Source organism: Brachyhypopomus gauderio, chromosome 5, assembly GCF_052324685.1.
Source record: "Brachyhypopomus gauderio isolate BG-103 chromosome 5, BGAUD_0.2, whole genome shotgun sequence".
Taxonomy (NCBI): Eukaryota; Metazoa; Chordata; class Actinopteri; order Gymnotiformes; family Hypopomidae; genus Brachyhypopomus; species Brachyhypopomus gauderio.
This window is the reverse complement of record NC_135215.1, coordinates 2,393,845-2,408,679: the sequence shown is the minus strand read 5'-3', so window position 1 is coordinate 2,408,679 and position 14,835 is coordinate 2,393,845. Positions and strand designations below refer to the sequence as shown.

The window sequence follows — 14,835 nt, the reverse complement described above, 5'->3', positions numbered from 1 at the left end:
TTTAGCCGCCATTATCCAGAGTCATTGAAGTGCTTTGTAGTCTTCGTTTAAACACTCTTGTGTGAGCCTAGATAGGTTGGTGTCAAGAATACCATCAGGCTAAAGCACTGACTACAATGAGAAGGAAGACAGAATGTTCCTTTAAAACGCATATTGAAGTGCTCAGTGACTCCGGCACGTACCGACTCTTCAGTCTTTGTTTGACGACAGTCAGTGTGGCAGCATCATGGACAGTCAGTGTCACATCTGTACCGGCAGACAGAGAAAGTTCCATAAGCTGGGTGCCAGGACAGAGAAGAGTCTTGACACATGTTTTCTTTGTGTCTTGAGGGGATATTGGATGGTGATTCAAGTCGGTTTGAAATGCTACAGGGAACCAGTGAAGAGAACACAACACACAAAGGGATGAACTGGGGGAACAGGAGGTTAAAAAATAAGGCATGAAGTCTCATTCTAGATGAGTTGGACGGGTATGATGGCATGAAGGAGGACACGGCCAGGAGAGAGCTGCAGCAGTCCAACCTTGAAATGACAAGGGATTGAACAAGCACCTGAGTGACTTGCATGGAGAGAAATGGCGGAATTTTCCGGAGGTTGTAGAGAAGGGACCTGCCGGAATATAGTGCAGTACTTATGAGAGGCAACATCACAAAAGCCAATGAGGCATGAGTCTAATACTTCTCAGCCCTAAAAGCTTGACTCCACTTGTCGATCTGTGTCTCAGCAGCCCATATGAGGGCTTTTTCATGCAGGGCTTGCGTACAACCTCAGAATAGATGGCATTTTCTTCATACACCATTGAATACTAGGGCACCATCACGCTCCCAAGTTTGAATTTAATTCTTGTATGTATCCATTTGGAAAGACTGTGTTCAGGCAAATTTTGTCATAAAACAGCATTATATCTATATTAAACCAAGGGAAACTGTAAACATTAACTACTATAAAACAGTATTTTGTGGCTGGTTTGGAGCTAAATTTCTCCTCAAAAAAGTTTTTTTGGTGTGACAATTTCATTTCATAATCCCATGGCAAATTAATCTCGAGATTTTAATGGGAACAATGAAACGACCTTGGCATAAGTAAGGTGCCCGCATGTCCCCGCGCCAGTGCTAAAACGCCTCTGCCAAGCACGGCTCATGCCAGGTCAGTAACATAGTTCAGTAATCCCCTCTGCAAATATAGCTCAACCTAGAACGGAGCCAAGGTGTTTCAGCATCCCTGAATATCAAGGCACTACGGGCTCCGTAACCGCCGACCGCCCCTACTGCTGAGTATCTTAACACTTGTTTTTCCCATTACAAAGGTGTTTGCATTTTAGCCCTCTAGAGCACCGTAGAGCTCCTGCTCGGGAAAGCAATAGCATGAACAGTTTTAGTAGGTACCCTGCTAACGCTCTAACGCACCTGATTAATTTCTGACAGTTAATTATGATGCCTTTGATAGGCTGGTTTGTTTTAGTGCTAGCCTGTGCAGGCCTGCGCAATAAAAGGAAAACGTGCAATGTGCGATAACAAATGCTCAGCACTACAACGATGTGAACAAATATTCATGTGCATACAGTTTCTATGACCTAGAGCGTTAATGGGTACACTACTAACACTACATACACTACTATGCTCACTAAATAAACTGAATGAAGAAACAGACTTTTTTGAGCAAATTGTAGAGTTTCATACAAACCAGCTGAAAGACCATTAATATTAAGAACATAATTTAACTACGTAAATGAAAGTTACATTTGTCCTGTCCCCTTAGATCGAGCACTAACAAGGCCTGCTGCACGGTGGTGTGACCTTGCTTTAGATGTTGTCACTCAGGCTCCAGTTGCTTCTAGTAGCAGTATAACGTTTTTTGGGTTGGTTGAGTTTCCTTGACAGGGTGATGGACCCGTTCCTCGTTACACAGAGCTGTAGGAGCTTTTGAGCCACTGTTTTCCCTTTCTTCCTCTCTCTTGCTCTTGCGAGAGAGCGCACAAACAGATGTTTCAAGTGCTGGGGGGAAATTGCATTTCCCTCGGTTTACTACTTTGGTTGGTATAGCTTTTCTTTTCAGTAGCCATGGAATTGATTGAATAACATTCATGTTCCTCAAGGCATGCACTGCATTATCAACGCTGTCCTGACTGCTAATTGGAAAACACTGGCCAGCCACGTCAGGCTTTGCTAACTCACCATTTCGTTATAGGAAATGTTGAAGAGCGTCACCTCTGACCAGTCGTATAACTAGTGTTAGACCATGAGCTGTTTTTTTTTTATATCATGATTGTATTTTTCTTCACTCCTTATACATTTGGAAAGGCTTTTCCTGTTTTCTCTCCTCAGTGAAGCCTCTGCCTCTTTCCCCACTGGAGCCTCAGTCCTCCATGCCAATAGGTGGCGCCGGTGAGCGCCAGGCTCTGGAGCTGCGGGTTCGAGAGGTGGAAGAAGAGAACCGCGCCCTCAGGAGAGAGCTGAGCCAGCCGCCCAGGAACCCCACCAACAGCAACTACCGTATCAACAGTCATCATGGCAATCAGTCACAACCACACTCCACAGAAGAAGGTACTGGAGACAGTGAAGCTCAGAAAGCCTTCAGTTCAGGCAACAGTTCCGGTTGTGTCCAGCATCCTGTTGTGGACAAATGTGAGGTAAGAACTGATCAAAAGTATTCAAGCAAGGCTTATTATTTTATTATAACTAATTATTTAGTTATTATTCTTTAAGCATGTTGTCTGTATCCAGAGGTGGGCATTCCAGGTTCAGAAAGTAAAAGTCCTCATCAGGATTTTGCTCAGGCTTCCTGGATTGTGTTGATTCCACTAATTTAACCTGCCACTAATTAGAAAATCCAGCAAGCTTGAACAAAATCCTGGGAAGGACTTTTACTTTCTGAACCTGGAATGCCCACCCCTGTCTGTATCAGAACAAAAGTATGCAGTTAAGAATTCAAGTAAGAGTCTGAACACACTGGCATGTATTTGAAGTACAGTGGGTTAAATAACATGACCTCATACATGTGGTCTTTCTTTCTTGTGTTGATGTGTTGATTGACTTAACTTGTCATTAACATTTGTACTAGACCGCTCTTTCTGCTTGAATCACATTAGCCTCAAATGCTGATCTGACACTTTACCCTGATCCCAGAAAGTCATAATATTGCTTCGGTGATTACAGTGCACCAACCTTTTACTGACGTGTTGTCTACATACTGTATACGCATGCTCCACGTTGTCATACTGATTAAATAACTCGGCCACAGGCTGTAGGAAGCAAAATTCTAAAATCAAAATAAGGTTAATTGTATGGCCTGCAATCTTTTTAGACTGCGCCCTAGGGCTTAAATCTCGGGAGGCAGCTCGAGTGAGAGCTTTGGCAGATGAGAACTGTCGGTGCAGATTAACTTTTGGACCAGTTTATGGACCATATTATGACCATTTGATTATGAATATGAGAATGTGAAAAAGCTTAACACAAAACTCAATGCCAGGAATGTAACCTTGGTGGACTACAGAAGTAAAAAAAACTCTAAACCACTGTAAGTACTTCTGTTTAGCATCAGGGACTGATACAGTTCTGGACAAATTAAATAGAAGATTTATGTCTTGAACATATATCTGTTTACAGTCTGCCCCCAAGCAGTCATTACAATTCAAGATACAAGGTCTTCTTTTTTTTTACATGACCGCTTGTGCTCTTTGGAACCCTAGATCACAGATGGCACATGGCTTGAATCCCAGAAGTAGGTCTGGCTCTGCACTGCCAAGCAGTGTGACCGATTGGCCTCCACGAAATGCATTCACACTGCTTTCAATGTGGTCTTTAAGCCATTTCAGGCAAAAATCAGGTATCGGCCACACAGAACAGTATAAAAAGAATGGAAAACAGCGCGCGCATGTGTGTGTGTGTGTGTGTGTATGTGTGTGTGTTAGAGAGAGTGTGACAGCTAAAAATGTTCTGTGCAATTCTCAAGAGGTTGTGTGTCTGCCCTTACTGTCTCATTTCCCGCTCCCTCAAGCTGAGAGCTAACCTGATTGGATAAGCTAGGCTACAATGACCCACTGGCAAAGAATCTTAGCGCATGGGAGAGGGAGGGCAGATAACCTTCACCTTCAGGTCAGGATCAATTACACCACTCTCTGGCTGCAGGGGAGCGAGTGTAATCCCTCCTTGTGCACGTCCCCGCTGTGGAATGAGAGAAAAGAGACGTTTGCGAATACAGCCACAGGTGAATAACGCAGCTTTCATGCTGATATCTGGTGCTGCACCTGTGGCTCTGTGGCTAACACCATAAAGCAGCACAATGGGAAACACAAACAAATGTCCAGGCTTTGGAAAAGTGGATTTGGCTGCTTTTAATTCAAATGCTGAGCTGCAAATGGCACGCACCAAATGGCGAGGACCAGTCACAGCCAGTTTCACTGCACTTCTCTGTTCAGTAACAGGTTTCTGAACAGAGTTCCGTCATTAATCAGACTCATTAATAGTCTGTAAAATCCCCAGAACATCCACGTTGCCATCGTGTGCGCCGGCTACAACGCAAGTCGAGATGTGGTGACCCTGGTCAAGTCTGTGCTCTTTCATAGGTAAGTCGAGCATCGTACACTCATTAATGTAGGAAAAAAAAAACACTTACCATTTGTTCTTTAAGGCAGTTCAGTGCTCCATCTGTGTTGGCTTCTACAGACACTATCACTGCAGTATAGTAAATATTAAAATCATTACTAGTAAACTGGGCATGTTAAAGGCTCTGACAGTCATATTTGCCCTGCCTTTTTGTCAACTACATTTAACTACAATTAAACCGTGTTTGTTATAGTGTTATACATTATATGTTTATTGTATGTACTGTATGCATGTATTGTACACGGTTGCCATTGTTTCATAATGGAATCTCTTAATGAGTCTGAGTGCTGCTTTTCTCTGATATAGTCAGTACAATTAAGCATTTAGGAAGTGAAGCATGCATAAATCTGTATTATGCAGACCAGTTGATAGAGGTCAGAGTTGAACACTTTCGCCGTGAGACCAGTTGATAGAGGTCAGAGTTGATCACGTTCACAGTGAGACCAGTTGGTAGAGGTCAGAGTAAGATTACATTCGCAGTGAGACCAGTTGAAAGGTCAGAGTTGATCATGTTCATAGTGAGACCAGTATAGTGGATTAAACTTTCACATGCATGTCAAAGGCACTCTATTTGGTCCCATCTAGGCTATAAAATCTTAAACACTGTTGTGTATTCATAATTTTAAAGTCATTATGATCTGTGAATAAACTAACTAAGAGGTTTATGAGATGTTTTGGCCAGTAAATATTTGTGCCCATTCAGTTACACCAATCTGGAACTCTGAAACATGGGATGTCCAGAGTGATGGTGCGATTAAAGCCTGTTCAACGCTGAGACTCGGACTGCGCGTGCTGTCTCTGTCTGATTTATAGTACACGGCCAGTCATGATCATTTTAGTTGTTGTACTTCTCAAGTCTCTGCGCAGCTTGGCTCATCAGCACTTTGTTATCAGCTAGCTGCAGTAAATAAAGCCCTGAGTGTACGCGGTGAAGATTAAGTGCCTTTGAATCAGGGAGGTGAAGGTGTCTTCCAGCATAAGTAGTACACATGTGGATTTGTAATGAGATGCACGGGGGGGGGGGGGGGGGGGGGGGGCAGAAACGTGTCTGTAGCTCTTGTCTTGAATTAAAGGCGTCTGCTCTTCTCTTTATGGCCAGCTGCTCTGACGGAAACCTGCTCTCTGACTGGTTGCTCTTCTTGACTACCTGCGTGTAGCATGGGGCCGTTCAGATCTGTGCCAGTGAGAAGTGTTCGCCTCCTGCCCGGCCTTGCGGGTTCCACTGAAGCGTAACAATAGGGCAATTATCACCATTAGCACAACACGCCAGATCAGAAACGCGAGAGATGCAGTGGTAGTCGCTTTGCCAAAGAGTTTGAAGAATTTTTCGTTAATTGCCATGGCAACGAGAAGCACAAGTCAGTGTGAGAATCGTTGGGGGGTGGCTACATTTTCTTTGTGATTTTCAGAGACTTTGGTACACAGCCAGGATATTGTACTCTGGAGCTGTGTGGTATTGTGATATATGAATGTCCTTTTCTGAGCAAATGTCACAAAATAAAGAATGTCAAAAGAAATCAATGAAGAAACTAGTAGTAAATACACGTTTACAGAGCCATGCGTCAGGTTGTGTGCAGTGGAAGGTGTGGGCCTGTTTGTGCTTGCCTGTTTGTTGCATTGTGCCTGACAAAAAAAAGCATGGATCCAAACTGAGTTTTCAAAAGGACAAGGCATGTAAATAAATTACACGTTTTGACATGTTGACACCCGCACAAGAGAACCGCTGCATCTCTTTGTTGCCATGACAGTTGTTGCGAAAGGCCACTTTATTCTGTCCAGAGCTTTTACTCACAGTGACAGCTGAGGGCCGTTGGAGTGCCCCACCGACTGAAACAGCTGAGCCGTGGAAGCATGCGTTACATTCTCGATAAAACAGATCACTCGCTAATTAAGCATCAATTTGTGCCACACCTATAGAGACACAGAGTAAACAAACAAGGCTAATGTCACCAGCGGATGAAATGACAGTCAGACAAACAAGGGCCCGGGTCAGGGAGGAACCTTAGACTATTTTTGTGTTGAGGGGAGCGAGGGGAGCTAGGCACTGCTCTTATCTGGAGAGTGAAAGCGTTCATTCTATAAGTGCATGTTTTCTTTGTGTGTGTGTGTGTGTGTGTGTGTGTGTGTGACAGGCGGAACCCTCTCCACTTCCACTTCATCACGGACTCCATCGCCCAGCAGATCCTGGCCTCTCTCTTCCACACCTGGATGGTGCCGGCGGTCCGTGTGGACTTCTACGATGCAGACGAACTAAAGGTGATCCTCTACAATCAGACTTGCTCACGTCAAGCTGTTATTACGGACAAAAAGCTTCATCATCGATATTTTCCCATTTTACATTTTTGTGCATTAAAGGAGGATCTTTTAATCTTTACTGTCTTTTCTGCATTAGTCTGAGGTTTCATGGATCCCCAACAAGCATTACTCTGGTATCTACGGCCTTATGAAGCTCGTTCTGACCAAGACGCTGCCCTCTGACCTGCAGAAAGTCATCGTTCTGGACACAGACATCACCTTTGCCACAGACATCGCCGAGCTGTGGGCTGTCTTTCACAAGTTTAGAGGTATTCGGTACACCTATAACATATGTTTTAATTGCTTATATATATATATATATATATATATTAGGGGTGTCACGATTTCGATATTAAATCGAAATCGATCGAAACTATGTCACAATCTCGAGCCTCGAAGTCAAAAAGAGGATCGACGATCCCTCCCTCTAAGCTACGCAAGCACCCACACTACGCAAAGTAAAGCCTGGTTTAAACTAGACACGTCGCGAGGGGCCGCACGTAATCGCGTTTGCTCCGCCCGTGCGAGTGTAACGAATCACGGGGCGGGTGTGACGCAACCGCAAGTTTTCGAAGTATTTATTAAAGAAAGGAAACAACACTGAACGAAGGAGAGCAAAACACGACTACGACACAGAAGGCAGAGGGAGCTATACTAAACAATAGGGAGAGGATACCAACAAAACGGGCAAGCTAAATAACAGGGAAACGTTAACGTATTAAACCATAACAAACTAAGACACCAGATACATATACGGGGAGAACATACCACAAGAGGAGCAATGATACAGGGTGACTAGGAAGAGGTAACACAACAGCATAAACTAACAAAACAGACAACGAGATTACAAACCAGAAAAGACTATCAATGACGGGGAGCATACACAAAGGAAACACCAGCGTAAAACAAGGGGAAACATAACCAACATACGAAGACAAGGGAGTAGAACTAAGAGAGAGCGCGGGTAACGAAAGGGACAGATCTAGAAGGGAAACGAGGAGCAGCGAGGGACTTACGTACAAGGAATGACCGACACGGGAGTAAAACACTAGGGGGTTTTTATACACAGAAACAAGACGGTGAAACGAGACTCAGGTGTACGAGACTGACGACGAGGGCGTGACAGACAGAGGGAGGAACGAATGGGAGCGGGGAGCTAGGCAGGACCAGGGACGAGGGAGGGGCTGGACGTGACAGCGAGCTGGCGATTCGCACGTGCCGTGCTTCAGCACAATCAACCAAGTCATGCTTTCTGGGCTCATACACCTTTAGATGGTGGAATTAAAGCACCTAATTAAGTTAAATATTTATACATATACTCGTAATGATTCGAAAAAATTAGCTTTTTCATCACATTATTTAATGGTTGTTTATTTTCAAAACGCCCAATCTTAACGTCTTCACGTTCTCATGTTTCGTCCTGGAATTACAAGAGGCTCGTATTTGTTAACGTAATACAAGATAATTGTTCAGTCATACAGCTATTTAGACAGCAATGCAACATTAATTTTCGTCAGATGAATGTTCAATCCCCTGTTTTTGAGGGGTGTTTCTTTATACTACCACATATCGTTTTGGAGAACACTGCAAAGAATATAAACGCCTCCGCAGGTTCGCGCGAGGTGTGCGGAGTTGCGCGCTACAGTCACTTGCGAAAGTATAATCCATAATAAATAATCCAGCCTTGACGCCGCGCAGGGATTATGTCACACGCAGCATCGTGCGGCCGTTAGGGTTATTTAAACAAATTTAAACATGGGTCTGTGGCGGGAGCTGAGTGCAGAGCGTTGAGGAACGGTTTCGATTGGAGGATCGTGCTCTCTGTCTGAGATTTTTTATTATGAAATAGTTTTTGCTGATGCTGGTCCAGCATGGCGCGTGCCAATGATTATGCCTCGGCGTGCCAACGGTGGCACGCGTGCCATAGGTCGCCGACCCCTGCCATAGACTAATCTAAAACTGGCATAGGCCTCTCTGCTGTAAATCGAGAATCGAATCGAATCGTGACCCTAAAATCATAAATACAATCGAATCGAAGATTTAGAGAATCGTTGACACCCCTAATATATATATATATATATATATATATATATATATATATATATATATGAAGCAATAGAAGAATCTAGCTCAGTGTAGAGTGTTGGTAGTGCCAGTTGTCTTGTTGTCTTTGTGCAATGGGATAACACTGTTTAATTGTATTCTTGGTCAGTGCATTGTATAACATGTGATCTTGTAAGTGTGTGTGTGTGTGTGTGTGTGTGTGTGTGTGTGTGTGTGTGTGTGTGTGTGTGTGTGTGTGTGTGTGTGTGTGTGTGTGTGTGTGTGTGTGTGTGTGTGTGTATGTGTGCGCGCGCGCATGCGTTCTGGGGTATATGGTTTTGCATATAAACAGGAGAGAGGAGGACACGTTTTTCATTTAATGTAGTGCTTTCATATGTTTTTAGTCTAAGGCTTTAATGATTCTCCAACTTATATATGTACTTATATATGTACTTAACGCAACTGTTCAGGAAACCCTATATTTCAAGGAAACAGGAAACCGATTTCAGCCCTGTTCTCATTCTCATGCATGCAATCTAAAACATCTCCAATTAACCCCATAATAAAATAATATGTTGTGAAGTGGATATGTTATTATAGGACGAGCTTAATAAACAATACATGAAGGTAATAAGACAGATAACAGGTCACCTATTCATCTGCCTACTCTCAGCATTGAAACTGACTAACATGTTCATTGCAATGCATTATGGAACTGCTACAACATTAAGATAAATTTTCTGGGGTATTGACTGAAGGCAGGCAAGAGGTTATGTGAGTCTCCATGAGGGTGTGGGTGCGTGGGAGGCATGAAGAGTCAGGGGTCATAATGAATTGTAGAGCATGTGTGTGGGTGAGTGATTAGGAGTGATTTATCACTTGACCAGTTATGTGGTGCATTGCTGTGTGCTAAGCCCTTGGTCATTCTTAATTGAGAGTTATCTTTTTGTTCTGTGCCTTTTGTGTTTTGTTTCTTTTTGTAGCACACCGCCATTTATAGAGATTCTGTGGCCCTTTTTCATTGCGAGATCAGGCTTTTCAGTGTCCATTGTACCTGGGTGTGGAGCAGGGGTCTATTCTGGGACCACTTTAGGCTTGATGTTGACAGCTCTAAAGGAAGTGCTTTTGACTCGAGTGCTTTTGCAAACGAGAGTTCAGTGAGCACTTAAGCCAGAAGTACACTCATACTACACATGCGACATGGATTAGACTTTTTAAGCAACAATCTAATTTGTCAAATCATGTTTGGGTCACTTTTATGTTTGGTCATAGATCTGCACACACCACTTCTGGCTACTTTCTTCCACTCACAAATCTCTTTACACAGAATTGCAAACAGAAGCTGCTAAAATCGCTTCTGTATCTTTTGTGTTTCTCACATTCTGAATGGCTGAAGAACTCCAGAATCCTTGTGCTTTCATATACAATATTTTGCTCCTTTGTTGGTGGAGTGATGTGCAAATATGACATTTTGTTGTTGGTTTTTCATGTATGCACGAGTCATGTTTTTGGTGAAAATATATATGTACCAGTGTTTTCTGGCCATGGTAATATAGCCAATCGCAAACATAAACACCAATTCCTGATTTCCCTGTGAAATGAATGTAGCCTTTGTTGCTGCTCTAAATGTAACACTTAATCAGACTTAACTAAATGAAGCATGTTTTGAAAGACTAAGAGGGTAATTTTTTATGCGACAAAATCAGCCATGGTAGATTAGATCGTAACTGTCTTTGGCTGCCTTAACTTAACCAAAAGGCTGAAGGAGAAAAAAACAGGGATGTGTGCTGAAGTTCTTTGTGCTGGCGGCCTCCTGCAGAGGCATTCCCTGCTGTCATCCCTTTACAGGCTTTATTGATGCATCCTTTTCTCTCCAAATATGGACTGTTGTGCATTTACAGTAAATACTTCACACAAAATTGCTTCTGTTTTGTCAGACTTCTACAATCCTTTTTGAGGCAGCTGCTGTGTAAATGGCGGTTAAATTTTGTCTTGAAAATCAAGTTTCATTGTGCTGGAAAATGATATGCCTCTTTTTTAACCCTTATCTTATGTTAGACGGGGTAAACAGTTCTTGGTGTCTCGGGTCATCACGGACCCGAATTAAATTGGCCTGAAAATTCTTGTTTCTCACCTCATAGCTAACTTAGTATGTGTTTAAATCCATGTAACCACAGTTTTCAATTTCAGGGTTTCATTTTTTTGGCTCCATGTGTGCCGATCTTTGCCCGGGCCGGGGGGGTGCGGGGGGGTTGCGTGTGTCAAACCCTAGCCTGTCATTCATCCACTACTTTTTATACAGACTTATCAAGTGCAAATTTGAAAATTAAACTATAGATTGAACCCTGTAAAACCATAACAATGCCCAGAACAATGCCCATAACAATTACCAGAACAATGCCCAGAACAATTACCATAACAATGCCCAGAACAATGACAAGAACAATGCCCAGAACAATGACCATAAAATTACCATAACAATGCCCAGAACAATGCCCAGAACAATTACCAGAACAATGCCCAGAACAATGCCCAGAACAATGACCAGAACAATGACCAGAACAATGCCCATAACAATTACCAGAGCAATGCCCATAACAATGCCCATAACAATGCCCATAACAGTGACCAGAACAATGACCAGAACAATGCCCAGAACAATGCCCAGAACAATTGTTTGTGTGTGTAAGCTATAAACATCGAAAAACAAAATTTTGTATGTGTGCACGTGTGTGTGTGTACGTATGTATCAATATTCTGCAGAAAAGTTTGTGTTACAGATTGAGAGGGCTAGGGTAAGGTGTGTCTGTGTGTGTGTGGTAGATGTATGTGTGTGGGTATATGTATGTGGTGTGGTGGGTGTGGGTGTATGGGAGTGTGGATTGGTGTGTGTGTGTGTGTGGTAGATGTATGTGTGTGGGTATATGTATGTGGTGGGTGTGGGTGTATGTGTGTGGGAGTGTGGATTGGTGTGTGGGTGAGTGGGTGGTTGGGTGTGTGTGGGGGTTTGTGTGTGTGTATACGTATGTATCAATATTCTGTGGGAAAGTTTGTATTCCAGATGGAGAGGGCTTGGGTAGGGTGTGTGTGTGGTAGGTGTATGTGTGTGGGTATATGTGTGTGGTGTGGTGGGTGTAGGTGGGTGGGTGTGTGTATGTGTGTGGGAGTGTGGAATGTTGTGTGTGGGTGGGTGAGTGGGTGGATGGGTGTGTGTGGGTGGGTTGGTATTTGGGTGTGTGTGGGGGTGTGTGTGGGAGTGTGGATGGGTGTGTGTGGGTGGGTTGGTATTTGGGTGTGTGTGGGTGGGAGTGTGGATGGGTGTGTGTGTGTGAGAGTGTGCATGGGTGTGTGTTTGTGTGGGTGTGTGTGGGTGTGTATGTGTGGGAATGTGGATGGGTGTGTGTGCATGGGTGTGTGTTTGTGTGGGTGGGAGTGTGGATGGGTGTGTGTGTGGGGGAGTGTGGATGGGTGTGTGTGTGTGGGAGTGTGCATGGGTGTGTGTTTGTGTGGGAGTGTGGATGGGTGTGTGTGTGTGGGAGTGTGGATGGGTGTGTGTTTGTGTGGGAGTGTGGATGGGTGTGTGTGTGTGGGAGTGTGCATGGGTGTGTGTTTGTGTGGGAGTGTGGATGGGTGTGTGTTTGTGTGTGTGGGTGTGTGTGTGTGGGTGGGTGTTTGGGTGTGTGTGTGTGGGAGTGTGGATGGGTGTGTGTGTGTGGGAGTGTGCATGGGTGTGTGTTTGTGTGGGTGTGTGTGTGTGTGGGAATGTGGATGGGTGTGTGTGTGTGGGTGGGTGTTTGGGTGTGTGTGTGTGGGAGTGTGGATGGGTGTGTGTGTGTGGGTGGGTGTTTGGGTGTGTGTGTGTGGGAGTGTGGATGGGTGTGTGTGTGTGGGAGTGTGCATGGGTGTGTGTGTGTGGGTGGGTGTTTGGGTGTGTGTGTGTGTGGATGGGTGTGTGTGTGTGGGAGTGTGCATGGGTGTGTGTTTGTGTGGGTGGGTGTTTGGGTGTGTGCGGTGAGTCACACCTTTTATGTGATGGGAGCAACAGCAAGTATTCTATGCCGGGTCAGTGGTGACCCGTAACACCATGAAGGGTACTTTTGAATTTGAGACATTTTAAAATTTACAAAAATTATAAAAATGCCTTTATTGTGTTAAAATAGCTGTTTCTGAAGATCTCATGAAATCCTATTCCAATACAAAAAAGCAAACAGTACTTTTTACACACCTGAACTTTGAAAACGGGTCAAAATTGACCCCAACACGATATAAGGGTTAAAAGCCAGCAGCAACAGCCATTGCTTGAAATAAAATAGTGCTTCCCTTTTATTCTCACCTGGCAACTTTGACAAAGTGCTCATATTAATATAGTTTTTTTTAGAGAAGACGGTTTTCAGAGAGGAGGCCATTCAGATCGTTTTCTGCACATCTGTTCGGCACATTCTTAAATATAATGGCCAGCTGTGAAACACAACACAATCATATTTATTTCTGTTTTACATCCTAGGTGGGAGCTATTGTGGCTGTGTACTTTTAAATGATTAAATTGTGTAATTTTGTGACAGTTCAATTGCTGATATCAGTGGGAATTTACGATGCATTGTTGTATCCAAATGCAAAACTAATATTAATTTGATAACTGTACATATTTGAGGAAAGGCTTATGCTAGTGGAGTGACTGGCAGGAATTTTTGGCGTTACAGTTCAGATGGAAGTTTTCCTTTTCTCAGGCCAACCTCATAGATCAGCAGGGAGATCAGGCAGGGAGAGTCATGACAACTTTATGGAAAGAAGAGTAGTCCTTTAAATGCACACCCACACACTGTGGTATAACGTCTCTTAGCTCATCCTTGTGGTGATCTGGTTTCCATACCCTGGTTTTGTCCTTGTAAAGACTTCTTGTACCAATTGAAATAGCTTGTACTCTCTTTCCTCCATTAGCATTTGAATGAAAAGGTGTTGTTTGTCAATTTTATGCGACAAATGGGGAAAATTGATCACGTCATGATGTCACCCAGGAGACACGCGTGGCCGTCTGCATTATAAGCAGAGTTTGTCTGTTTGCTCGGGCAGCAGCCCTTGCTGTCAGTTCAGGCTGCGTGTCAGGACGGGCAGCAGGTGACCGATGTGTGACGGTGCTGAGGGCACTGCCGTGTGCAGTGAGTTCAGCAGGTGAGAAGCGGGCATGTCTCCAGGGCTCAAGACAAACCCCCCCCCCCCCCCCCCCCCCCCCCCCCCCCCAAACGCCCGGTAAAGATAGGTAGCTCACCACCTCTGTGGCTTCTGTGGAACGGCCGCGGTTCCGATTGAGCTAGTCTCATGAAAAGAGTTTATCATGCGCCGTCACGCCCCCCGTGTGCTCGGTTCTAATTCCTTTCTTTCATTCTCGCTTTCTGTTGTTCGCGCTCTCGTCTTCTGTCACTTTCTTTTGCTCTCTGTCTCATGCTATTTTTTTCTTTCCTTTGTCCACATTTTCTTTCTCCATTTTCCATCCTCACTTGCTTTCCGAGCCACACATGATATGTCCTAAATCAGCCGTGCCCAGACATCTGCTTGATTATATGGATTTTTTATGGTCTGTTTTGGACATTAGTTGGCACAATATTTTGGTACTGATCCAATACTGATATCTTGCATCTGAATGTTGCCAAATATCAATACTGATCTGATTTTTTTAAATTAAAAGCCACCGTGGTTCTGTGGTTCAGTTGTTTGAGGGAATTGTTTGTGAGTATTGCAGATGTAATGTATGGATGAGGCTAATAAGAAATATATATATACTGTATATATATATATATATAGTGTATATATATAATATATATATAAAGTGTGTGTAGAGAGGACAGGAAGGACCTGGACTCTTGTGTGATACACTGATGTAGGCGGTGTTGGTTTG

General features: G+C 43.8%; 1 protein-coding gene across 6 annotated transcripts in view; it reads left to right on the top strand.

The window, feature by feature from the left end:
• LOC143514065 (xylosyl- and glucuronyltransferase LARGE1) overlaps positions 1 to 14,835 on the top strand; it is a 61,116-nt gene that overhangs the window by 11,559 nt on the left and 34,722 nt on the right. For 5 of the 6 annotated variants that reach the window (XM_077004843.1, XM_077004840.1, XM_077004841.1 and 2 more), the window contains 4 exons: positions 2,325 to 2,629; positions 4,482 to 4,564; positions 6,737 to 6,860; positions 6,997 to 7,168. In XM_077004843.1, coding sequence (XP_076860958.1) covers positions 2,325 to 2,629; positions 4,482 to 4,564; positions 6,737 to 6,860; positions 6,997 to 7,168 — 684 coding nt within the window. The remainder of the gene's footprint in view (positions 1 to 2,324; positions 2,630 to 4,481; positions 4,565 to 6,736; positions 6,861 to 6,996; positions 7,169 to 14,835) is intronic. The other variant, XM_077004842.1, reaches the window with a different exon arrangement.